Raw genomic sequence first — 25,027 nt, 5'->3', positions numbered from 1 at the left:
CAGGATGAGGAGAATAAAGAGTTGGGACCCAGATCTGGAGCCTGGGACTCTGCCGGATCACCTCTGGGCCTGTTTCTCTCCAGCTCTGTTTTCTTACTATTGTTGAGGGCCTGTCCTAGGACGGAGTCAGCTCCAGACCTTCCTAAAGATATCCAGTCCTCGCTTCCAGGCTCTACCAAGTTCTCCTGCCTGTAACAGAACCTTCCCCCTACATCTCCTTCTCTGGGAACCACTAGAACAGAAAGCCAAGATAAACATTGTGCAATAGAAAAAAAATTTTTATTGGAAAGGGGAAAGGGTGGCCCTTGCTGGTGCCTCCTAGTCCCTGGCCAAAGGGGTTGCCAGCACTCAGCTCTACCTTAGGGCACCTAAACACAGAGAGTCTGCCCACATCTTCACTTCAATAACCTTAAAGGAAACGTGCCATACTAGAATGCTAAGTCAGAGTCCAATTTCAAGAATAAACTTCCAGCCCTTTCTTTCAAGAACTTCTTAAGGGCAAAGTGGACCAGGACAGAGGATAAGAGAACATCTTCAGTTATCTCTGGAAAAGTCATCTCTGGGTTTTTACCTTTAAAACTTGCTTAAAGGTAAGGCATGTTCAGAGTACCAAGGAGGTCAGCTCCATCCAGGAGGCTACAAAGCACTTTTCCGGTTCTAGCTTTTGGAGTCTCTTTCCGGGAGAGGTGGCTTCTTGCAAGTTAATAATAACAATAAAAAAATACCTTGCAGCACGGATTTCTTCCCTGACTTGCAGGTCTTGAGGCGCTGTGAGTGGTCGGCTGTTCTGACCAGGAGAGGTGGTAGACGTGGATCTACCTGCTACCCGGCCCCGCCTCCGGCTCACACCAGGGCATCCTGGGTATTTTTTGGTTTCCTAGACGGACAAGAGTGGGGTGAGGGGGCGAGCGGAGGGCACGGTGACCATGGCGACGGCAGTGACCATGGCGACCGTGGCTCAGAGCACAGAGAGGTCGTGACACGACCTAGAGCGTTGCTTGAAGAACTTGGCGTTGCGCGGCACCAGGTTGGCGAGGAAGCGCTTAGCTTTCTTGGTGAGGCTCTCGCGGCGCGTGGGCGGCGCGGGGCCGTCGGGGCTGCTAGGTTCGGGTCGCTGGCCCCCGGCATGACCCCGGCCCCGCCGCAGCCTGATCTGACGCACAGCACCCTCGAAGAGCTCACGAGTGTTGTGGTGGAGAGCAGCCGACGTCTCGATGTGCTTGCAGCTCAGCGTCCCAGCCAGATGGCGACCCTCTGCAGGAAAGGAAAGGCAGCTCAGGCGCCCGCTGGGCAGCTTTGCCCGTGCCTAGAGTGGGCTCGCACAGCTGGGGCGGGAAATGAGGGAGGGACCACCGAATCCCAACTCGTGACTGGGCTCGGATCCTAGGGCGGAGGTGCAAAAGGGTGGACGAAGTGCCCAGGAGGCGCAGGGAAGGCTAGTGAAGGACCTCAGAAGCTGAGTAATGGGGTTCTTCCCTGACCCACCCGTGATTCACACATCAGTGGGGACAGAAGGCCTCCTGGAGATTTCAAGTACAGAATGGCTTCAGGATACACACCCTCCAGTGACACCTCCCGGGAGCGGGCCAGGTCACTCTTATTTCCAACAAGGATGACAGGCAGGTCGTGGTGGGGCCTCCCAGCCCGGAGCCGAAGAAGGGTTTCTGGGACTTTGGAGAAGCTTCGTCGATCTGTGACTGAGAAGACGATGAGAAAGGCATCTCCCGTCTGAAGGCAATGGTCCTGCAACCATCCTCCTGCATCTCCCTGCAGATGAGCAGAGACCCATGAAATGCTAGGTAGGGCTAGAGGCATTGAGACAGCCTAGAACCTGTATCTCAACGACCAGGAACCGACTGTGTAAGAGAGGCCACTTGCTCAGGACTAGGAGCTAGTTCATGGCAGGATTTCCACGCTCAGGGGCCTTGTGGAGGATGAGGGGAGTTAGTGATGTGAATCCCACGTGGGAGAATTGGAGAAATAGGATGTCATAGTAGGTTAATCATCTACTTTCTTAGACTTAGAAGACTGTTAGTAATATGGAGGGGCTGGGATTGTATCACATTTGGTAGATGGCTTGCCTAGTATGCTCAAAGGCCTGAGTTCAGTTCCCAGCATGTTGTAAGCCTGTAATCCCTCACAGGCTAAGGCAAAGGGAGTGTTGTGAGTTCCAAGTTAGAGTGAGCTACAGTGCAAGACCCTGTTCCCCCAAATAAAGAACTATAATTTTTTTTTACAAAGTAACAGAATGTAGCCTCCTCTTTCTATATAGAACTATTATGTTCAAGCATTCAGAAGCCCCTGCACTCTCCTCCCTCTACTGATACCACAGAGTCTTCTTGTCCTGTCACATCAGACTTTCAGGCTGAAGTATTTTATGAATGAGTCAGTTTCTGTGTATTTAACCTGACTTGAAGCTGAAGGGTTTGTCAAATTCATATTTTAACTTTTGTCTGAGCCAAAAGGTCCTAGGAAAACATGAGCCAGGATAGGCATGCCAAGGTGGGCCTTTTCTCCTTGAGATGCGGTAATGCAGAGTCATTGCTAGCCATGGTTGGAGCCAGGATGGGTAATGCCAGCAGCTCCAGCCAGACTGCTCTTCCCCAGTCCCTGCAGAGTCTCAGCCACATCTTAGTCCTCACCTGTTCCCAGATGTCATATACAATTAAAGTCACTTCTTCTTTGTCCACCATGATCCGTCTCTCATAGGTGTCCTCTGTTGGGAAAGAAGGAACAAAACATGAGGAGGTTCCCCAACATGAGTGAGACCTGGTATCCAGGAACACCTCCCAACATTACAGACCCTCCCCCAGGGATGATAACTTCATAGAAAGCATTGGAGACATTTCTCTTAGATTCTGTCCTCCAGGGACTGCTCACAATACAAACACTTTCATGCCTGACCAGAGCCCTTCCAGGGTGCCCCCAAATACCTGAGTTCTCCATCTCATGAGCACTGTCTCCCTGGAGACCTCCAAAAGTGCCTGCTAGAGTGCTCTTGCCCACGCCACTCTCCCCCACAAGCATGACCTTAAAGACACCATCTTTTTGGGCAAGGGCTGCCTCCCCTGAGCCCAGTGAGTCAGAGGAGCCAGAGGAGGAGGTCTGAGGTGGCCAGTCAAGTTCATCTACAGCTTGGGCCCGCCGAAGCTGGTGTTTGTAGGGCACAGGCATGCTTCCTCTTCGTCTGGGGACCCCAGGAGCAGGAGGTGGCCCACTTCGGTCCAACTCTGCCAACAGTTTCTCTGGTTTCTGTTTCAGAGGTGTAGTATCTGCTTCTAGAGAGGGGGAGAAAAGGTATATCAAGATATCCGATGAGGGGTTAATTTTTTTTTTTTTTTCGAGATAGGGTGTCTCTGTTTAGCCCTGGCTGTCCTGGAACTTACTCCATAGACCAGGCTAGCCTCAAATTCAGAAATCTGCCTGCCTCTGCCTCCCAAGTGGTGGGATTAAAGGCATATGCCACTACTGCCTGGCTGATGAGGGGTTAATTCACGCTGCTTCTTCAGAGGCCCAACTACACCCAGCTAAAGACCATGACCCCTAAAAGAACTGAGAGTCATTAGTCTAGCCTAAAATTCCTCTGAAACTCAAAGCGATGAACTTTCAAGGAGCCGGCATGATAGTTTGCATGTTGATCCTAGCTATGACATGTCCAAAACTTGTGTCACTGAGGGAGGTCCTGTGCACAGGGTTCCACACCACTCACACCTTACACTGTCATAGGCACACCCCTACACTAGGCCTAGTGGGAAGCTCTATCTTTCCACTAATGGGCCCTGCCTCCTATTTCTTCCCGCACCTCAGTCCCCAGACTAGCAGGTGTAGGCAGAATCAAAAACTTCACAGGGACCTTATTCCTAGGTCTGGGGGAGGAGGGGCTAGAGAAGGGGAATGTACTGATTCCTGTGCCCCCCCCCCCGTAGGTAGGTGAGAATCGCATGCGGTGTGTGTTTGTGTGTGTGAGAGAATCCTCCTGGATCCTTGCCTGTCCTGGTGAGTGGGATGGGAGAGAATGTTGTGCTCGTGGGGAGGTAGCGCTGGAGAGTGTGTGTGAGGAGGATGACAATTCAGGGGTTGGGGTAACTAGAGGAACAACAACAGACACAACAAAGGGGGATGGAGCGAGGCTATAAATAGCACAGGATCAATATTTGGCAGGCGGCCAAAGATGGAGCTAGAAGAAGCCCTTACAACAGGTCCCCAGGGAAGCCCCCTTAGCTGGGGATTCCTAGCTTTGTGGGCTGCTTCTTTTCTTCCCCCTTCCCTCCTGGCAGTCTCTGCCTAACGGGGTTGGGGTTAACCTAGGGGCCAAGTGCCAGTTTCTCTAGCAAAGCCCTGGGAGCGTTGGGGGAGGGGCACACCTTGGCAGCTTTCCCCCTCTCCCTTGGCTGTCCGGACCTCAAAAGTGCAGGGGTCTCCTTTGCCCTTTGCCGCGTTTGCTTTTCCCTTCTCGTTGGACCCTGCCCAGACCTTCCCACCAAAGCTTCAGCTCCCCCACCCACAGCTTCAGCCACATCCTACTCCCCTTAGCCCTCACCTGGTGTGGGTGTCCCCGGTGGGGAGGCCTGGCGGCTGCTGGAAGAACAAAGTGCTATGGTTTCTGTGTCCGTGTCCATGTCGGTGTCAAGGTCCGTGTGCATCGGCGTGCATGTGCGAGTGCAGCCCGGCGGCTCAGAGCACCGGTTCCTCACTCAGCAGCACTGTCAGCTTTTCCCTTTAAATACTGCCCCCCCCCACCCCATTCCCCCCACCCTTCCCCGCTCCAGACACCTGGGGAAATTGTCCCGCCTCCTGATGAGGTCACATATGCTAATGAGCAGTGATGTAAGCGGGATTCCCTCCTCCTGTCTCCCTCCTTTTTCTTTGTGTCACTTCCCTCTGGGAGCATACTCCCTGCATAGGCACAGCTTGGCACACGGGCAGAGCGGAGCAGTCAGAGGGACAGAAGAGAAGGTATCAGAGGGCAGTGTGGAGGCAGGGGGATGCAGATAAAGGAGTTGAGAGTGGCAGGGACCCCGAGAGCCAGAGGACTTTTGAGCCAGGGTCCAAGACTATAATATAAACCTTGTCTGTTGTTTCCAGCCCCCACCCCATCTTCCAGCTCAGGGTGGGTGCTCAGTGGCTAAAGAATGTGACAGACTGACTAAAGGCTAACTGGAAAGATAGAAATGAAACAAGGGGTGCAAAGCTGGAGAATGGCCACCCTACTGTCTAGGTCCTTCACTCTGCCTCTTCTGGAGCTACAGAAGTCTGTAGGCAGATGAGAGCTCTGAGGAGGGAAGCCTGTTTGTGCAGCTTCATTTCGCCCTCACCTTCCCTCTCCCCATTGGTCGACACAGCCGGGGTTAATCTAAGGGAAGCCAGCTTCCTTTTCTCTCAGGTTTCCATTCATGTCAGCCTCCTTCTGCACACCCCACTGCCTCTCTGCTTTACCCTATTTTGCCAAGTACTCGCCTATGTTAACCCTCTTCCTTTTCATGACTAAGGTTTAGAATGGTTGGTGGGTGGGTGGCCTGTCCCCAAAGCACTCTTGCAAAGTGTCACTTTGTAGGATTCCCACCTTTATATCCCCAGCACCACGCCAACCCACCATTGCTACATACACATAGTTGCTTGCTTTCTCTTAAATATCTGCAACCTTCATTTATTGGTGGTGTATTTTGCCATTCTCGGCAAACTTCTTCCATGGAAGAAACTACAAGTAGTCCTGGGAATATGTATAGTGCCACTGATCCGGAGACCAGCCCCTGAGCAGGATCTGAAGGGGCCAACAGAACTCATGCTGTTAACTCCACAGACCCTTCATTTCCACTCACAGCCTATTGTCCTGCTTTGCATCTCTATTATTGTGATAAAACCCAGAAATAATCTTGGAAGGAAGGGGTTTATTTGGCAAACAGGTTATATATAGTGCATTATCAGGGGAAGCCAAGGCAGGAACACAAGAAAGGAACTTAGCCAGAAACCATGCCAAGCTCTAGATTACTCAGCTAATTTTCTTATGTCGTTCAGGATCCTTGCCTAGAGAAGCACTGCCTACAGTGGGCCAGGACCCCATGGCAATCAAGAAAATGCCCGACAGACACGGCCATAGATAAACTGGCAGAGGTGAACCCACTATTTAGATTTCCTCTTCTCTTCCTCTTCACTTTGACAGCTGAAACAAATGTGATACTTATTTTATTCATAAGTTTGCTATACAAAGTATATTCTGTAATAGATGTATACTTGGAGTTGTGACCTTGGTAGCCATAGGTTTCTATGAGTGTTCCTTACCTTTTGGAACATCTTCCCCTCCCCACCCCACCCCACCCCAAAAAAAAAACCCCAGGATTTCTCTGTATATTCCTGGCTGTCCTGGAACTCAATCTGTAAACCAGGCTGGCTGGCCTCAAACTCACCTGCCTGCCTCTGCCACCCTAGTGCTGAGATGAAAGGATGTGTACCGCCGCCAACAATGCCACCCAGCACCTTTTGGAAAATCTTATATTTCAGATTTGTGTGTATGTCATGTGTGTAAGCTACATGTATGTAGGTGCCTGCAGAGGCCAGAAGAAGGTGTGAAATCTTGAGCAACTCTGTTCCTTAGGCTGTCCTTGAATTAACTCATGGTGATCCTTTTGCCTTAGCCTCCTGAGTGCTGGGGTTCAACACGTCTGGATTTTTTTTTTTCTTTTGGTTTTTTGAGACAGGGTTTCTCTGTGTAGCCCTGGCTGTCCTGGAACTCCCTCTATAGACCAGGCTGGCCTCGAACTCAGAAATCCACCTGCCTCTGCCTCTCGAGTGCTGGGATTAAAGCGTGCGCCACCACCGCCTGGCATGTCTGGATTTTTTTGTCCTTTATTTTTTGTGTATGTGTGTGGACTGCAGCTGCAGTCATATGGGGAGAGGTCAGAGGACATCGGGAGCTCCTCTCTCCTTCCGCTGTGTGGGCCACAGCCTGGTAGCAAGTGCCTTTTCCCAGTGAGCCACTTCACCAACCTTATTTTATCTCTTTTAATCTTATTATATTTTGAAGTTCTGGGGATCAAATCCAGGACATTATGCATGTAAAATAAGCCTGATACCAGAGATACTTCTCCAGCTCTATTTTTGAAGTTTAACTTGTAGTTAGGCATGGATGGTGGCCCATCTCTATTCTCTCTAGGCGAGTGGTTCTCAACCTTCCCAATGCTGCAATGATTTAACAGAGTTCCTCTACAGTTCCTCATGTTGTGCTGACCCAACCATAAAATTGTTTTCATTGCTGCTTCATAATTTTACCTGTAATTTTGCTACTGTTATGAATTTAATATAAATATCTGTATTTTCTTATGGTCTTAGGTGACCCCTGTGAAAGGGTCATTCAAACCCCAAAGAGTTTGAAATGGATGGGTCTGCCCTATCCAGTAAGATCCTGTCTCAAAACTAAACCAGAAGACACCCTAAAGAGGTTGGCTGAAATCTGTTTAGAAATATTTGAAAGGCAGGATTGGGGATATAGCTCAGTGGTAAACAGAGACTCAACCAATCTGCTGTTCTAGAGGCTGAGGCAGACCATGGAGTTGAGAGACCAAGCCTGGCCTATCCAGTAAGATCCTGTCTCAAAACTAAACTCAGCAGACACCCTACCGACGATGCAAGCTTTATTGATCTGCAAAGCTGACTTGGTACTTGGATTCGTTTCTCTGATGCTACCTAAGACTGAACACAAAGCTGCAGGCCCTGGCAAGCTTCCCACTGGGATTACAGCCTCTTCGTGCCAGTTGTGACCACAAGAGCAGCACAAGTTTCACTGAACAGCCTTCTCCACTGTCGCACCGACAGGGGCTAGAAATGTCTGCTGCTGCATACTCACCCCAACTCTGTATTTCCTCATTCCCTTCTGAGGACATTCATGGGGGTCCCACACACCTGAGACTCGGCCTCTTAGTGTTATCTCTCCCAGCATTTAAAAAGGATTCATGCTGTATTTTGAATGTAGAATAAGCCTCCAAGATCCAGCCCTTTACACTTGAAGCAGTGGGGCTTAGTGGGATGTCTTAAGTTACTGGGTGTGGCTTCTGTCCTGGCTAGTTTTATGCCAACTTGACACAAGTTGGAGTCATATGAAAGGAGGGAACCTCAGTTGAGACCATGCCTCTATAAGCTCCAGGTGTAGACGGGGATTTTAGTTCAGTGGTAGAATGCTTGCCTTGAAAGCCCAAGGCCCTAGATTCAGGCCTCAGCTCTGGGTGTGAGGGTGAAGTCCAACTGTAAGGCATTTTTTTTTCTTGTTTCTTTGTTTCTTTATTTGTTTGTTTGTTTCGCTTCTTCTTCTTCTTCTTCTTCTTCTTCTTCTTCTTCTTCTTCTTCTTCTTCTTCTTCTTCTTCTTCTTCTTCTTCTTCTTCTTCTCTTCCTCCTTCTCTTCCTCCTCCTCCTCCTCTTCCTCCTTCTCCCTCTTCTTCTTCTTCCTTCTTCTTTCTCCTCCTCTTCCTCTTCCTCCCCCTCCCTCTCCTCCTCCTCCTTTGGTTTTTTGAGACAGGGTTTCTCTGTATAGCCCTTGGCTGTCCTGGAGCTCACTCTGTAGACCAGGCTGGCCTCAAACTCAGAAATCTACCTGCCTCTGCCTTCCAAGTGCTGAGATTAAAGTCGTGTGCCATCACTGCCAGGGGTGGGGTGGGGTAAGGCATTTTCTAAATTAGTGATTGATGGGAGAAAGGCCCAGCCATTGTGGATGGGGCCTTCCCTGGGCTGGTGGTCCTGGACTCCACAAGAAAGCAGGGTGAGCAAGCCATGATGAACAAGCCAGTGAGCAGCACTACTCTACGGCCTCTGTATCAGCTCCTGCTACCAGGTTTTGCCCTGTCTGAGTTTTGTTCTGACTTCTAATGCTAAACAGCAATGTGGAAGTGTAAGTCAAATTAACCCTTTCCTCTCTGACTTGCTTTTGCTCTATATGGGGTTTCATTACTGAGTTAGTAGGCCAGCCTCCAAGGGGAATGAGGCACCCTGCCTGGCCTCTTCCTTGCCTCCTACAGTTCATAATAGAGAACGATTTCACTGTGCCTTGAGTTTCAGCCGTGATGTGTAATGTAGTACCTGTACCACAGGCATCATAGAGCAAAACATCCAGAACTGTGAGCAAAGTAACTGTGAGACAGAACGATGCTCTGTAGCTTAGGCTGGTATTGAACTCATGACAATCCTGCCTCAGCCTCCTTTGCATGTGTTAGGATTGTATATGTGCATACTTCTGCCTTCTTTTTGTAAGGTGGTTGTCTCTATTGTTTACTACAGTAGCAGTAACACTAGTTTTTCCCCCTTGGGCCCTGAGCAAAGTAAATTTGTGCTGCTGGTAGAGTGTGTGCCTCTTGCATTAGTCAGGGTTCCCTGGAGGAACTAGTCAAGCTGATAGCCTAGATGAACCATTAGTCAGACCTCCAGGCATGAAGCCCTGGCTTCAGTCTCTAGCACTGTACAAACCTGGTGTGGTGTTCCATGCCTGTAATTCCAGCCCTTGGTGGGCCTAGGCTTAAAAAAAAAAAAAAAAAAAAAAAAGGAAACCTTAGTGAGTACATCTGCTTCCTTATATTGTCTGTGCAAGGTCAATTTCCCTTCCCACCAACCCTGGGGTTCCACTGTGGCTGCAAAAGCAAAATTCCTGCTTGTACCAGAATAGGATAAACTGCTACCCACACATACAATGACCTATAAACCCAACACACACACACACACACACACACACACACACACACACACACACACTCACACTCACACACACACACCTCACTCCACACACCCCAAACTCTTGTTTTCAAGTGTTCCCACCAACATGCTGGTACATCCCAACCAGCAGCACTCTCACTTGACTCTCTGTCCACCGTGCAAGATACCCCAGGAAGGGAAAGGCCTGAGGGAGGTGGAGGTAGAGGGATTAAGATATCAGTCAGCAGGGTCAGAGGGGGCTACAGTGAGAAACCAGGTAGCTTCACTTTGTGTTCTTTCTCTCTTTCTCTCTCTCTCTCCAGGGTTTGCCTGGGTAGCCTTGGCTGTCTGGGAACTCACTCTGAAAGCTGCACCACTTCCACCTGAAGGGTCCAAGGGTTATCTTGATGGGAAGGAGGGCCCACAGAGAAAAGTGTAAGATCCCTAGCCTGGCAGCAATCTCTGGAGAGCGTGAGGTCAAAGCTTCGTCCCTGATCCAAAATGTTGAGGGTCCTAAGAAGGGAGAGCCTGGGGAAGCCATTTTCCTGGGGACTTGTAGGGAATGCTGACATTCCTCTGACGCTCTGGGGCAGCTTCTGTCATCAGCCTGGGTTCCAACACTTCTTCCATCTCACCCCCTCACCCACCATTGCCAACACTTCAGCTCCAACCACTCCTTAGGCTTCACCAAGGTTGGGTCTGGCCTCTGTGTTTTAATCTGCTTCTCCTGCCTAGAGTTCATCTTACTGCTGACAGCATGGTTGAGAACTCAGTTTGAGCTCTCCTCCAGGCAGACCCCTTGGATGTGGTCAGTTGTGCCAGGGATTTCACAACCTCAAACTCTTTCCTCTGCTTCTTCACCTGCTTTGAAGGGCCTGGGTGGAGACCTCACCTCTCTTGCCTGGCTGGGGTGGAGAGCCAGGCGCTCCCGAGTTTTACCCAGGAACAGATTGCTGCTGTGATCTGTGCTCTGAGAGTACTGCATAAACTGAACCTTTCTTGACCTCAGGGCTCAGCTGGCTCTGAAATGGGCCTACACTGTGTTCAGGCTTGATGCTGAGCCTGACATCGGTCAGTGCAGGGCTGGGTCCTGGTGAATGAAGTCGAGAAGGCTATTCCTCAGGGTTCCCTGCATGGCCCTGCCTTCTAAGTAGCACAAAAGGGAAAGGCAGTTGAGAACACACAGAAAGAGAGCAGGAGCAGAAGGCTGAGTCTCTGGAGGAGCAGCACAGTGAGAGGCAGAGATGGGCGGATGCAGGACACTGGTCACGGTCACGGCGGATTTACTAAGGGCTGAAGTTTATGGTTCCTTTATTTTTGTCATCTTGATCTCCTGGACAATGATGCAGCTAAGGGGCAAAAGCAGTCGTGTCCTCTAAGTGGGCCAGGTGCCACAGGGATGGAGGCTGGCAACACCATCACCTGGGCCCAATCCTCCCCTAGGTGACTCGGCCTCCAGCCAACCAGTCTAGTAGTTAAGGTCACTTTTGGGTGGGGAGTTGGAAAGAATGAAGTGTCCAAGCCTGTGATCCTTTTGGGACCTTTCTTAACACAGCCACCTGGACAGCAGGCTGGGCAGAGGGTGGTGGTGAAGTCTCTCGTCATACACAGAAGGTGTGCACAGTGAACACTCTCCCTGCTGGAGGGACACTAACATTCTGTGTGCTACATAAGTCAGTGGGGAAGCTGAACCACTTCCAAGGATCATACCATTGTGTTTAGAGTCCCTCAGGCAAGTAGTGGTTCATCCTCTGCCTCAACCACCCAGACTTCTGGCTCAGTCAGTGGCATTAACAATACATCGTCCTCATCCTCTGGGGACAGGATTGTTGTGTGAGTTCCAGCTGGGGTCCAAGTGGGGCCTGGGGGCCACAGGCTGGGTAGGAGGCGGCCTCGTAGGACCTGGACAACTCCAGACAACAGTGATGATTCTACAGGCACTGAGGGTAGTGGCCCTGGAGGCTCAGGGACAGTAGTAGCAAGGGCTGGAAGTGTGCTTGGGGTTGGGATGGGAGTCTTGATGGGTAGTGGAGGAGCCTGCTCCCCATCCTGCCCCCCTACTGCCCCACCCTCACAGGCCTGGCCTGTGCTGTCGTCCAGGGCCTCAGAGGGAACAGAAGGTGTGACCTGGGATCTGGTCTCAGGGGCCCGAGCTGGGGTATTGGTTCGAGGAAGCAGGCCCCAACGACGGAGACGGCGAACCAGACGACGAACTGAGCGGCCACGCTGGCGACGGCGGCTCCCGGAAGTACCCCCTGGAGTCATATCCTGGCGTAAGATCTGAAGCAGAGAACGTAGGTTCCCCAGCACTGAGTTCTGTAAGGAGAGGAGGCAGACGTCAGAGTCAGAGGCCAGAAGGCTAGGTAAGAAACAAGCTGTCACCATGAGGTCCAAGGTTGGAAGAATGACTTACATCATTAGGGTTCTCTGTGGGGAAGTCTTCTACAGGTGGGATGGCACCCTGCGCAATAAGCTGCCCATAGGAAGGGGGTGCCTGTTGCTGCACAATCTCAGCCTCCATCCGGGAGAGGGGGGCAAAGATGCTAGAAGAAAGGAGGGCCATTCAGTCATAAGTCACTCCCACTGAGGGCAATGTGTCCAGGCCGAGAAGGCCTCTCCCCTCCATCCCCAGGTCAGGTCTGTCTAAAGTCATGTTCCTTCCTTCCTAGAGACTACGCACAGGAAGCACTCCTCAAGGTGGGCCTGCTCAGTGCCCAGGAACGGCATGGGTCCCATCTCACCCTCAGTTCCAACTCCTCCACAGCCAGCCCCCCTCCAACTGACCTGTATTCCTGGGTGCGAATGGCATAGAGTTTGCAGGTGCAGCCGAGAGCGATGACCAGCAGCAGGCCACACACCAGGCTGCCGATGACCGCCGCTGTGATGACTTTTCGGGGCAGGGCGTAGGAACAGTCCCACTCATCACTGCCATCAGTACAGTCTGGCTGTCCATCACACACCCATGTCTCATACACACACTTCTCATCCCGGCACCGGAAGTTGCCAGGCTGGCAATGCCGGCAGCGCCTCTCATCCGCTCCATCAGCGCAGAACGTCTGATAGTTGCAGCGGTCCGCAGGCAGGTAGCAGGCTGTGGCGCCAGGGGTGCCGGCAGCTCCACAGGGGAAGTGCCCCGGTGGGCAGCCAGGGCAACCTTCCTCATCGGTGCCATCAGCACAGTCCCAGGAGCCATCACAGCGTTGTGCCTCGCTATAGCAACGCTCGCCTAGGTTTTCACTAGCCCCAAGGCCGGAGCCCAAGCCGCAGGGTCTGTCCCAAGGTAAACAGTAGCCCCGAACATGGTAGGTAGCATTAAAGCCCCGGCCACTGCTCCAAGCAACTGTGTGGTAGGACACAACAGCCTGACCAGACAGGGTCTCCACAGTGACAGCCTTGCCATTGCTGAAGTGGGTGAGACTACGTAGCAGTCGAGGGGTCTCAGGGGGCCCGGCACCATCATACACGTGCACAGCATCTCCATAACTCAAGTCCAGGGCTGTGAAGCGCACTGCCAGCCTCCGGCCGTCATGGGGATCCAGCAGCCACAGGCAGGACTGGGGATGGGAGACTGAGGCCAGATGTGAATATCCAGGGGAAGAAAAGACCCCATAAAAGTCCTCCAAGGTGAGATTGCAGGCCAGAGTTGGCGCCGGGGCTGGGTTCAGGTTAGGGAATGGATCTGAGCTGCAGCCTGCCTCATCCGAGCCATCGCCACAGGCATCGATCCCATCACAGCGCTGAGCAGCTGGTATGCAGCGGTGGTTCAGGCACTGGAACTCTTCCTGCAGGCACAGTAGCCAATCTGTAGAGGCATCAAGAGACAGGGAAGCGCCAGAACTCCCAGGATCCTCACCTCTTCCCCGGGACTCCCACGTCTCTTCCAATGGTCCCACGACACTCTCTGTTCAGCCTACCTTGACTGTAAGTCAGCAAGAAGCCCTGGCCCATGGGTGCTCTGGCCCCAGCATAGCTGTATGTAATGGTGACATTGCCTCCTTGTAGCTGCAGAGGGCCGGCAGGGGCCTCACACAGGGAGATTGGTGGCTGCAGAGGGGAGTGCAGGATTAAATGCTCTGAGCCACATGCCAGGTGCAGCTTCTGGAACCTACAAGGCACAGAAGGGCAAGACATGAGATGCTCTGGAGTTCTGCTCGCCACCCTTCCCGCCCCCCTTGATGACAGTCCCTGGAAGCCCAGGAAGCACAAATACTTCCTTACCCATAATTCAAAGAGCCGAATGAGAACTCGCCAATTCAGTCAATAGAGTAGATTGGGGAAAAATGTAAGCAAGGGGCAAAGTTCCTATAGAGGTACCTACCATCAGACCACAAGAGCCTTCCTAGAGTCCTCTGAGAGAACTGATGTGCTCAGGGACTAAGGTGAGACCAGGGTTATTACTTTAAAGTTGTTGCAATACCATCACCCAAGCACAGTGCCCAGCAGTTAGCTGACAAAATGTATCAGTTCAATTAACCACAACAGCTCAGTTCCACAATCTACAAGGGAAAATTTGAGGTTCCCATGGCTGTCCCATGGGTCAACACAGCCTCTTTTTAAATTGTTCTCTCCTTTATATACCTTTCTGGATAAACTCTTTGGTGTTTTGTTTATTTTGTTTTTGAGATAGGGTTTCTTTATGTAGCCTTGACTATCCTGGAACTCGGGACTTAGATCAGGCTAGCCTCGAACTCACAGAGTGAGCCTAGCCTCGAACTCACAGAGTGCTGGGATTAAAGCCTGTGCCATTGCCATCCTGCTCTATGGGCAAATTCTTATCAAGTGAAATGTGTGAGGCAAACTGCCATGGGCCCCAATGAGGAGACTTAGGGGTACAGGACTGGGGCTGTTGCTTAGGAGTGCTCTCATTTAGGAGGTGTGAAACCCTGAGTTGTTTCCCAGTACTGAAAGCAAATAAACAAAACAAAAAACAACCAAAAACACACAAAAACCCCAAAGAACCAACCAACCAAATTAAAAAAAAAAAATCAAAAAACAAAAAAACAAAAAAACAAAAACAAAAAGAAAGAAAGAAAAATAAGAAAGAAAAAAGAAAAAGGAATACTAGGCATAGTGACTCCACAGGAAAACCCAAAATTTGGGAGGATGAGATAGAGTACAAACTTAAGGCCAGCCTGGGCTGCACAGTGAAATTCTGTCTCAAAAACAGAAAAAAAAAGGGGTGGGGGTGGGGGCTGGAGAGATGGCTCAGCAGTTAAGAGCACCAACTGCTCTTCCAGAGGTACTGAGTTCAATTCCCAGCAACCACATGGTGGCTCACAACCATCTGTAATGGGATCTGATGCCTTCTTCTGGTGTGTCTGAAGAAAGCAATGGTGTACTCATATACAAATAAATAAATAAATCTTTAAAACAAAAAGGAGAGGAAAGAAAGACAAGGGGAGAGGAGGGGAAAGGGTAGAGGAGAGAGAGGAAGGAAGAAAGGAAGGGGAAAGAGAAGGGGAAGGGGGAGGGGAGAATAGGGATGGAGCAGCATAATGCAGAAAGGCAGACCCAGAGAAGGTTTGTTTTGCAACTTCTGCACACTCCACACAAGCATGCCACCAATGAGCTAGTAATATAGTCCCAACCCTGAGGAAGGGTCTCAGTTATTAACAAATAGGCCATGCTACAGTTAAAGGACTCATCACAAGTCTAGCTGAGCCCAGAATAATTTCTAGAGTCCTTTTGAGATGGACAGTCCCCAAGCTAAATATCCACCACAGCTAAGCCTTTACAGCAGACCCAGCCAAACTAAATTCTATTCTGCAGACAAGGATGAAAATACAGAAAAGTGATCAAAGGCTTTTTCAGAGGGAGAAGGAAGGGACAGTAGACAGAAATGGGGACTTGCTTTATTTCTCACCTGACAGTTACTGTCTGTTCCTTGGTGCCCAGAATAACCCAGGTGCAGTTGGCAGGGGAGCTTCGGCTGTCCCGGCCTAGAGGCCTCTGTAAAGTGCCTTGTACTTCCAAGAGCACTGCTGGGGGTGCCTCACAAGCTGGGGGGTGAAAGTGGGGACACTGGTAGAGTTCTTTAGCATTCTTCTTCCCCTCCAGATGCCTCAAGAAGGCCAAAACCCCTACCCACCAGTTACAGCCAACTGGTCCCCCTCTTCCTCTCTATTATTTTTTTTAAAAAGACTTATTTATTTTTTATATGTAAGTCACTGTAGCTATCTTTAGACACTCCAGAAGAGGGTGTCAGATCTCATTAAGGATGGTCGTGAGCCACCATGTGGTTGTTGGGATTTGAACTCAGAACCTTTGGAAAAGCAATCGGTGCTCTTAGCCGCTGAGCCATCTCTTTCCAGCCCCTATTATTATTGTTGTTGTTGTTGTTGTTATTAAGACAAAAATCTTTTGTAGCCTAGGCTATCCTCAAAGTCACTATATAGTCACTGAGGCTGGCCTCCCAAGTGCTGGGATTATAGGAGTTGACCACCCCATTCCTTTTCCATATTCTTTATACTTCATCTTAAATATTAACACTCTAAGTAATGTTAATGTAGGCTTTGGGCCAGCTACAGGGTTCGTAGGCAGAGGCAATACTGTTTCTACTCTCAGGAAGAGCTTACCCTAACTAAGAAGACAAAACACGGATACTACACATAAAAAATGAGAAGGTTCATAACAACTACCAGGTGCAAGTTCACGTTGGGCCTCAGTTTCCCCTTCTGTAAAGTAGTGGATGATACCTATTCTAAAATTACAACAGATTCCAGGATCCAGGAGAGAGATTCTTTCTCTTGGGTGCATCTTCATTCCCATGCATGCCTCAGAACTCTAGGAACTCCCTCTACTTACCAGAATTTGGGAAAGTGATCCGGTCTGGGCGAGCCAGAGCACCTCCTAGAGGGGGGATCGAGAAAGGGCAGCAGAGTGAGTCAAGTTTTCTTCACCTGGGCAACTCCAGGGAGACTTCCGGACAGTTTATAGGAAGGGGTAGAGAAGCCGGAAGGAGGTGTGTGACCTCGCCGAAAGGTCGCCTTCCTGGCTGTGAGTGGGAGGGACAGTGTGAGACAGCCCGAGAGGAGGCCGAGGCTCGACGGGGCGGCGGTCGCAGGGGTCGTGGGTCGCCATGGAGGGCGCGGGACGGCGGGCAGTGACACCGGGGCGGGGACTCTTACCGAGGAGGAGGAAAAGAAGGGGGAGGCCCGATAGCATCCTGGGTCGAACAGGAGTGCCGGCAGGGTCCCGGGGCGCCGCTTGTCTACCTGGCAGTAAGCGCCTCGCTGGGTGGGGGCTGCATAGCCCCGGAGCGACCCAGGCTCGGGTTGCCAGGGCTGGACGCACGGCGGCGAGGAACAGGGGTGACGTCTCTTGCCAACTTCAGAGTTGATCGCTCCTTACCGGTGCCCGGCGGTGCTCGCCCGGAAGGCCGCGAGCGCCCGGGCCAGGCCCGGCCGCACCTGCCGGGCTCGACGCTGTGTCCTCCGCGGACAAAACTTTGTGGACTGTCCGTCCCCGAGCCGGCGCGCGGCTCGGTCCCCGCGGCCCTCAGGGGACAGCGGCTTTGCACAGCTCGCGGTGCCCAGCGGACCCCGGCCGAAGCCCAGCAGCCGGCGACGAGGGGCGCGGCCAGCCTGGCCCCACCCCTGCCAGTCACCGCGCGGCCACGCCCACCTGCGCTCAGCCCCTTTCCGGGTTGCTTTTGCCGTCAGGCTCTGGATTACCCCTATGCCTGCCGCCGGCTTTATCTTTCAAGACAGGTCTTGCCCAAGGAGGTCTGCTTTTCCCGCCGTAACTGTTAAGTTTCTTTGGACTCTTAAATCCTCAGTACTTTTTCTTGACCCAGCGCCTGAGATCCGGTATCGCTTCTGGAAGTAAGCCTTTACTGAACCAATTACCAGACAGTATTATAATTATCGGTTACAATGTTTATTCATCACTCCCGCCCCCGCCTCAGCATTGGAAACTGACACTTCCTGTAGGCTGGGACCTAGACTGGGTACCTTTGTCCCAACAGAGTTGCTTTGCTCCCCTGCTGAGATCCAGTAAGATCACAACGAATGGTAAATACACAATATGGCTTCACTTGCTGGTTCCGTGAACTTGAGAAAATGACTCTGTAAAATTGAGGGTCATGATAATGCGACTCCCTCCTATAGTACTTGTGAACATTTAGGGTGATAATGTAGATTGAGCACGTTGGCAGACATAGGAAGTGAAGTGCTTCTGTCCAATAGCAACAATTATTCTCAGTCACAAGGGTGGTATTATTAAATTTTGTGGGTTTCTGGTTTCCTGTGACACAGGTGGGTAATATTTACAAAGGATAACAAATTGAATTTTTTTTCACATTTCAGTCTTATATGTAAGTACATTTAGTACACATATAGTAAATATTTAACAGCGAGATGTTTGTTCCTCTTGTCAACAGTCTGGTGAGGTAGAGTCTGTGGTTACTTCCATTTTACAGATAAGGAAGTGCTGGCATGGAGAAGTTCAGTAATTTGTTCCCCTAACCTGAAAATTCAAATCTGAACGGCTCCCACAATTTTAAACTATTTGAGCACCAACTTAGTGCCTCTCCATATAGTGAAACTTTGTTTCATCTGCATAATTGCTAAAAATATTGACTAAATTTATCTTCAGGTTACTTGTGATGTGTATATGAAACATGAATAAATCCCATCTACCTGTGTACTGTGGCATACATTGCAACTTGTATATGTGTGTGTTTGTGTGTGTGTGTGTGTATGTGTGATTAAAATAAATGTCAATAAATATTTTCAATGCTTCTAGAGATCACTCACCATCTGCTAGGCATTATTCATAGCATTTTGCACATATTATCTCATTGAAAGGTGACCACACCTCTGAGAAGTCAGAGTTGGAAACTGAGTCACAAATAGTTGAGATAACTTGTTTCTAAATCAAACTCTTAGCATATAAAAGAGCTAGACTCAGACAACAAGACTTAGTCAAGTTGTCTGGACCAGACTCCCTGCAGCTAAACATGACAAGGTAGATTTTAGAATCCTCAGATCAAACACTTTGTTTGTTTTAGGGAGGGTCTCTTATATCCTAGGCTGACTTTGAACTCCTGATTCTCTTGTTTCTACTTCCAAGTGATGGGATCATAAACATGTCACAATGTCCAGCTAGAGCAAGGATTTTAACACCTGGCTACTTTTTAGAATAGAATTTATGTAAAAACAGCTGGTCATGTTGGTGTATACCTTTGGTTCTAGCACTCAGGAGTCCAAGGCAGGTGGATCTCTATGAGTTTGAGACCTGTCTGGTCTACCTAGTAAGTTCCTGGCAAGCCAATACTACACAGTGAGGGCCTGTCTCAAACACAAAAACACTAGACTGTTTGTAAATAAGGAACGAGGCTATCTGCCAAACTATTCACCTGCTTTGAGATTCATTGTGCAACTTTCTGCAAACTACATTTCTTAGGCTCCCTTTCAGAATAATCTCGCTGTAGTCTCAGCTATTGGGGAAGATTGCGACAGCGGGGAGGAGGAGGATCCAGGATGTGCCCTACACCCCTGCTTTTAACTTTGGGTGGAGCAGGGGCTATCAGTCTGCCATGGTTTCAGCTGTGGCTGGGTGGCTTAGCCCCTAGCTGCTCAGGTTCTACCACTTCCTTCCTTCCTTCCTTCCTTCCTTCCTTCCTTCCTTCCTTCCTTCCTTCCTTCCTCAGCTTCTCCCAATTCTCTCAGCTTCTCCCGACTCTCTCAGCATCTCCTTTCAGTTTTTGGCGATTTTGTCTTATCTGTACATATTTCTTCCATACACTCCCAACTTCTTATTTCCCCTCCAGGTTTATTTTATGTGAGTATGGCTGTGTGTGTGTGTGTGTGTGTGTGTGTGTGTGTGTGTATGCCATGCCATGTCATGTGTGTGTAAGTGCCTGTAGAGGACATCAGATCCCCTATGGCTATAGTTAACGTGCAATTGTAAGTTGCCAGATGTGGGTGCTGGGTACTGCCCTCTGGAAGAGCAGCAAGCACTCTTAACTGATGAGCCATCTCTCCAGCCCCTTTTTTCTTAGTGTTTTGAGGCAGAGTCTCATGCAGCCAAGGCTGGCCTTGAATTCCTCTTCTGTCTCTAGACATGCCATTACTATTGGATTTTTTTTTAATGAAAAATATTGTATTTCTCTGTCTCTTTCTCTGTTTCTCTGCCTCTGTCTCTCTGTCTCTGTCTCTCTGTCTCTCTGTCTCTCTGTCTCTCTGTCTCTCTCTCTCTCTCTCTCCCTCCCCCCCACCTCTCTCTCTCTCTGTTGTGTTTGAATGAGTATGTGTAGGTCAGGGATAACTTTTGGGAGTTGAGTCTCTCCACCACTATATGAGTTCCAAGGATTGAATTAAATTCATTGATGGTGCCTTTACCCGTTAAGCCATCTTCTTCTTCTCCGTCTATTTGTTTACTTGTTTGCTCATTTACTGTGTGTGTGCCCTGGAGTACATGAGCATACATTCCTATGAAGGCCAGAGAACAACCTTCAGGAGTCAGTCAGTTCTCCTTCCACCCTGGAGTTCCAGCGACTGAATTTAAGTTGTCAGGGTTGATGGCAGGCATCCTTACCCACGGAGCCATCTCATCTCTCAAAGTTGTTTCTCTTTGTAAAAATATAATGCTAGGCTTGGTAGTGCACATGTTTAATCCCAGTGCTCAGGAGGCAGATGCGGGTGACGGGAGGATATCTGTGCACTCTATCCAGCCTGTTCTACATAGAGAGCTCTTATCTAAAAACAAGAATATTATGCATTTGTTAATATAAAATACAAAGCTACCATGTGGATGCTGGGCCTGAACCTGGGTCTTCTATAAGAACAGCTAGTGCTCGTAACCACCAAGTCATCTCTCCAGGTCCTCCAAATACATTTTTATTAATTCTTTGAGAATTTCATACATTCATATAATGTATTTTGATCATATTCACTTCCCACCCAATCCCTAGCTCCTTCCAGATCTCCCTCCTAATGCTTCCAACTTCATGTCTTTTTCTTCCTCTTCTTCTTCCTCCTCTTCTTCCTCCTCTTCCTCCTTCTTTTTGATTTTTTTTTTTTTTTGAGACAGGGTTTCTCTATGTAACCCTGGATATCCTGGAACTTGCTCTGTAGACCAGGCTGGCCTTAAACTCAGAATCTACCTGCCTCTGCCTCCTGAGCACTACTGCTGCTGCTCTTCCTTCTCCTTCTAGAACTTTTTATTTTGTGTGTATGTACATGTATGCATTTCATGTGTGCCTGCTGGCTGAAAAAACTGAAGAGAGCATTGGATCTCTTGGAACTGTAGTTAAGGGTGGTTGTCAGCTACCATGTGGATGTTGGGAATGGAACCTGGGTCCTCTGCAAGAACAGTAAGTGCTCTTACCCTCTGAGATATCTATTCAGCTCTCCCTCATTACTTTAAAAAAAATGTCTAATTTGTGCTGCCCATATACTTGGGCATATAGAAGCATCCACTAGAATGTAATTGGCCCACTCTAGAATCCATCAACTGTCAATAGCTCCTTAGCAAGGAGTGGGGAGTTGTGAGCCCTATGCCTGCCGTGCTGGAATGTTGTCTGGCTTGATCTTGTGCAGGTCTTGTGCAAGCAGCCAATTATAGCTGCTGTGAGTCTGTGAGTACAGCGGCTGGTCACATCACTATTTTGCTCAGGTCTTCCCCAACATCTGGCTCTTAGAATTGTTTTGTCCCCTTTTCCACGGGTGAGAAATGATCCATTTGTGGCCGCACACTCTATAGACACTCTCTGTCCTTTGATCAGTTGTGACTTTCTGGGTTAACCACCATGTACAGTGTAGAGGAATTTCTCTGATGAGATCTGAAAGCTGCCCTAACTACAGGGATGCAGATTTAGAGGCAGTTTGATTGTGTGTCCATTTAACAAAATACTAGTAGTAAGTTCACCCTTAGATTCTATGAGTGCTTGGCTAGATTCACAGTACAGGCTCAGGTTCCCTGCTGTGGAACAGGTCTAAGTCTAACCAGAGAGCAGTTGGCTACCCCGATCTTAGTGACTATTCCATTGCTGTGAAGAGACACTGTGACCATGGCAACTCTTATAAGGGAAAGCATTTAATCGGGGCCTTGTATATAGTTTCAGGAGGTTTAGTCCATTATCATCAGTGGGGACTTGGGGGTGGGGGGTAGCAGGAGTGTGTTTGAGGCACGGTGCTGGAAAAGTAGTTGAGAGCAACATCCTGATCCACAAGGAGAGAGAGTGTGTGTGTGTCTAGGTTCGGCATGGGCTTTTGAAACCTCCAAGTCTACCTACACCCCAGTGACATGATTCTTCCAACAAGGCCATACATCATAAGCCTTGTAGTCCTATCCAACAGTACCACGCCCTGGTGACTAAGCATTCAAATACATGAGCGCATGGGGTCCATTCCTATTCAACCCACCACAGTCCACTCCCTGGCCTCCGTAATACAAAACATGCATTTAGTCCCACTTCATTGAAAGTCCCCATAGTTTATCAGTCTCAATACCATTTAAAAGTCCAAAGTTCAAAGTCTTCTGAGACTCCTGGCAATCTTCTGGCTGTAACCCTTTGTAAAATCAAAATAAAAAAGCAGATCATACACTTCTAATATACAGTGGCACAGAATGTACATCACCACTCCAAAAGGGAGCAAAGGGAGCATAGTGAGGAAGTATTGGACCAAAGCAAGATGAAACCAGCTGGGGAATCTCCAAATTCTGCATCCTGTATCATGTTTGACGTCAAAGCGGTCTTCTGATCTCCAACTCCTTTCAGCTTTGTCGACTGTATCACATTTCTCTCTCTGTGCTGGTTCCATACTCAGTCTGTAGTTCTCCTTGGCAAGTATCCCACAACTCTGGCATCTCCAACACTTTGGGGTCTTCAATACAATCTAGGCTTCACCTTCCCAGCTTCATAGGCCTCTGTACAGGGATACCCTTGACATACACCAGGCCTCCACACTCCCATAACATTTTGCTTCACATGAGTTTTTGAGATCCAAATTCAGATCTTCATGCTTCTGTAGCAAGAGCTTTACCCCAATGTGATAGCTAATACTGTTTATCGACTTTATAGGATCAGACTCACCTAAGAGATTAGCCTCCAGACACACCTGTGAGGGATTCTTTATATTGTTAGCTTCCACATGGGTCTATGAAGGGATTATTTTAATAGATTAATTGAGATGGTAAGACCCATGCTAAACAAGACCAGCACCCCCTGCACTTGAATCCTGGACAGCACAACAAGAATGAAGCTCCCAGATACTAACATAGTATTCTGCTTCCTGGTTATGGTTTTATGTGGCCAGCTACCTCGAGCTACTGCCCCCAGGATTTCCCCACCATGATGGCCTGTACCCTTGAACTGTGAGCCAAAATAAACCAGTTTCCCCCGGGTTGCTCTCGTCAGTATACCTTATCACAGCAACAGAAGATGCGACCCGTACCCACACTGGGCCATCTCTCCAACCCTAGGACTGTGAAGATTCTGACAACCTCAAATGATGGATCCAAAGTGTTTACCAGATAAAATGGCAAAATCCTGCACTTTGATTAAAATTATCAACTTACTAAAAGGTCAGCTAAGGGGCTGGAGAGGTGGCCCAGGGTTTAAGAGTACCAGCTCCTTTTTCAGAAACACATGAGAGTCTGGCTCAGTGCACAAGAACACTTGCTCTGCAAGCTTGAGGACTTGAGTTCAAATCCCCAACACTCATATAAAAAGCCGGGCATGGCAGCTCAGGCATGTTAAGTCCATAGGGGACATAGACAGGTAGATCCTCAGAGCTCACTGAATTTGGTTTCTAGCCCCCCCCCCCCCCCCCCCCGTCAGATGCTTTACAACCTCCTGTAAATAAACCTCCAGGGGATCTGACACCATATTCTCACCCTTGTGGGAATTTGCATGTATATGTACACACACACACACACACACTCAGAACCCAGAGGCAATAGTACTGGACCCTGGAGCCTGCCTATCTTTGGTCTCATTGCAGTCATCAAAAGTCTTGAGTCTCGCTTGGGGCTGGAAGATACTTTTTCCAAGATAGTTCATTTCCACGCTTGACAAGTAGGCAAGCTGTTGGCAGGAAGACTCGGTCCCTTCCCGTGTGAGCATCTTCACAGACTCTCCGAGTGTCCTTATGCCATGTCAGCTGGCTCCTCAGAAAGAATAATCCACAAGGGAGCAAAGTGGGAGTCCGATTCTGGAACACTAATCTCAGCAATCACGTTCCAAGGCTGGGCGCGCAGCTCAGTGATGAAAGTATTTGCCTGGTGCGCTGGTTGGTTTTTTCCAATTAGACATAATTCTAATCATACCTGGAAAGAGGAAATCTTTTTGAGGAATGGCCCTCATCAGATTGGCCTGTAGGAAAGTCAGTGGGGGCATTTCCTTGATTAATGATTGGAGCGGGAGGGCCCAGCCCATTGAAGGAGGTGCTACTCCTAGGCAAGGTGGTCCTGGATTATGTACTAGCAGGTTGAGCAAGCCCTGAGGAGCAAGCCAGCAAGCACTGCCTCTCTATGGTGGTTTCTGCCTCCAGGCACCTGCCCTGTTTGCGTTCCTGCCTTGGCTTTTTTCAGTGGACTATGACCTGGGGTATGTAAACTAAATAAACCCTTCCCTCCCCATATTGCTTTTGGTTAGTGTTTTATCACATCAATAGAAAACTGGCTAAGAGGGCCAGGTATGGTGTGCACACCTTTAATCCCACCATTCCCAGCATCCCAGCACTGGGATTAAAGTTGGGGTTCTTCTCACTGTCAGTTGTGAGCCACCAGATGAGAGAGAGAGTACTAGAAATTAAAACCAGATTCTCTGCAAGAGCAGCAAGTGCTCTTAACTGTTGAGCTTACCTCCCTTAAAAGGCCATCATGGAAGCTACTCTGAGCACTTTGGTTTTCATTAACGCAGATCTCAGTCTTTCTAGCTTCTGAAGACAGGAACATCAAAGAATTAAGTGTCTTGGCTTACAGAAAGCATTATGTAACAATGGCAATTGTTCTCCTGACCAGACTGCCTCAAATTATTGAAACAATACTATTTGCAATGTGCTAAAATAGCCTTTCTTCCTTGCACTTCAAAGGCTCCCTTTAGTCAGAGTGGTGAGCCTAAGTTTTTGCCAGACATCATGGTAACATGCCTGTGATTCTAGCACTCCGGAGTCTGAGGCAGGAAGAACAGGAGTTCAGAGTCACCCTCAGTTACAAAGTAAGTTCAAAGCCAGCCTTGGCTACATGAGACCCTGTATCAACATGATACCACCACCAACCAACCAACCAACCCAAACACACTAAAGCCAGAATCTTTCCGATGACTTATGAGGCATCACGGTCTCTTATCCTGGTACCTACCTGCCCTCCACCTGTCCTGTTCTCCTCCTTGCTCCTTCTGTCCAGCCG

The 25,027-nt window shown here is 49.3% G+C and overlaps 2 protein-coding genes across 2 annotated transcripts; both read right to left on the bottom strand.

The window, feature by feature from the left end:
- Positions 1-260: 260 nt before the first annotated feature.
- On the bottom strand, positions 261-4,817 carry Rem2 (RRAD and GEM like GTPase 2). Its single transcript, XM_031361298.1, has 5 exons — positions 4,541-4,817; positions 2,934-3,278; positions 2,643-2,716; positions 1,560-1,767; positions 261-1,254 (listed from the first exon to the last, which is right to left on the bottom strand). The coding sequence occupies exons 1-5, from the start codon at positions 4,641-4,643 to the stop codon at positions 959-961; spliced, it is 1,026 nt and encodes a 341-aa protein (XP_031217158.1). The 5' UTR covers positions 4,644-4,817; the 3' UTR covers positions 261-958.
- A 6,135-nt stretch (positions 4,818-10,952) lies between these two features.
- Lrp10 (LDL receptor related protein 10) lies at positions 10,953-17,269 on the bottom strand. The gene is made up of 7 exons (XM_031361879.1): positions 16,798-17,269; positions 16,475-16,519; positions 15,534-15,669; positions 13,585-13,775; positions 12,455-13,472; positions 12,084-12,213; positions 10,953-11,986 (listed from the first exon to the last, which is right to left on the bottom strand). The coding sequence occupies exons 1-7, from the start codon at positions 16,832-16,834 to the stop codon at positions 11,399-11,401; spliced, it is 2,145 nt and encodes a 714-aa protein (XP_031217739.1). The 5' UTR covers positions 16,835-17,269; the 3' UTR covers positions 10,953-11,398.
- Between the last annotated feature and the right edge of the window lie 7,758 nt (positions 17,270-25,027).

Source organism: Mastomys coucha, unplaced genomic scaffold (genome assembly GCF_008632895.1).
Source record: "Mastomys coucha isolate ucsf_1 unplaced genomic scaffold, UCSF_Mcou_1 pScaffold9, whole genome shotgun sequence".
NCBI lineage: Eukaryota > Metazoa > Chordata > Mammalia > Rodentia > Muridae > Mastomys > Mastomys coucha.
The sequence above is the reverse complement of the archived record's forward strand: the minus strand, read 5'-3'. Positions and strand labels throughout refer to the sequence as shown.

Bases quoted from the DNA above. Each gene is read 5' to 3' on its own strand.
- Rem2 (XM_031361298.1), bottom strand. From the start codon at position 4,643: ATGCACACGGACCTTGACACCGACATGGACACGGACACAGAAACCATA. The intron at 3,279-4,540 runs GTGAGGGCTAAG...CCCCCTCTCTAG, and splicing joins ACCGGGGACACCCACACCAG to AAGCAGATACTACACCTCTG. The intron at 1,768-2,642 runs GTGAGGACTAAG...GCTCATCTGCAG, and splicing joins TATATGACATCTGGGAACAG to GGAGATGCAGGAGGATGGTT.
- Lrp10 (XM_031361879.1), bottom strand. From the start codon at position 16,834: ATGCTATCGGGCCTCCCCCTTCTTTTCCTCCTCCTCG. The intron at 13,473-13,584 runs GTAGGCTGAACA...ATGCCTCTACAG, and splicing joins CTTGCTGACTTACAGTCAAG to ATTGGCTACTGTGCCTGCAG. The intron at 12,214-12,454 runs GTCAGTTGGAGG...CCTTTCTTCTAG, and splicing joins ATTCGCACCCAGGAATACAG to CATCTTTGCCCCCCTCTCCC.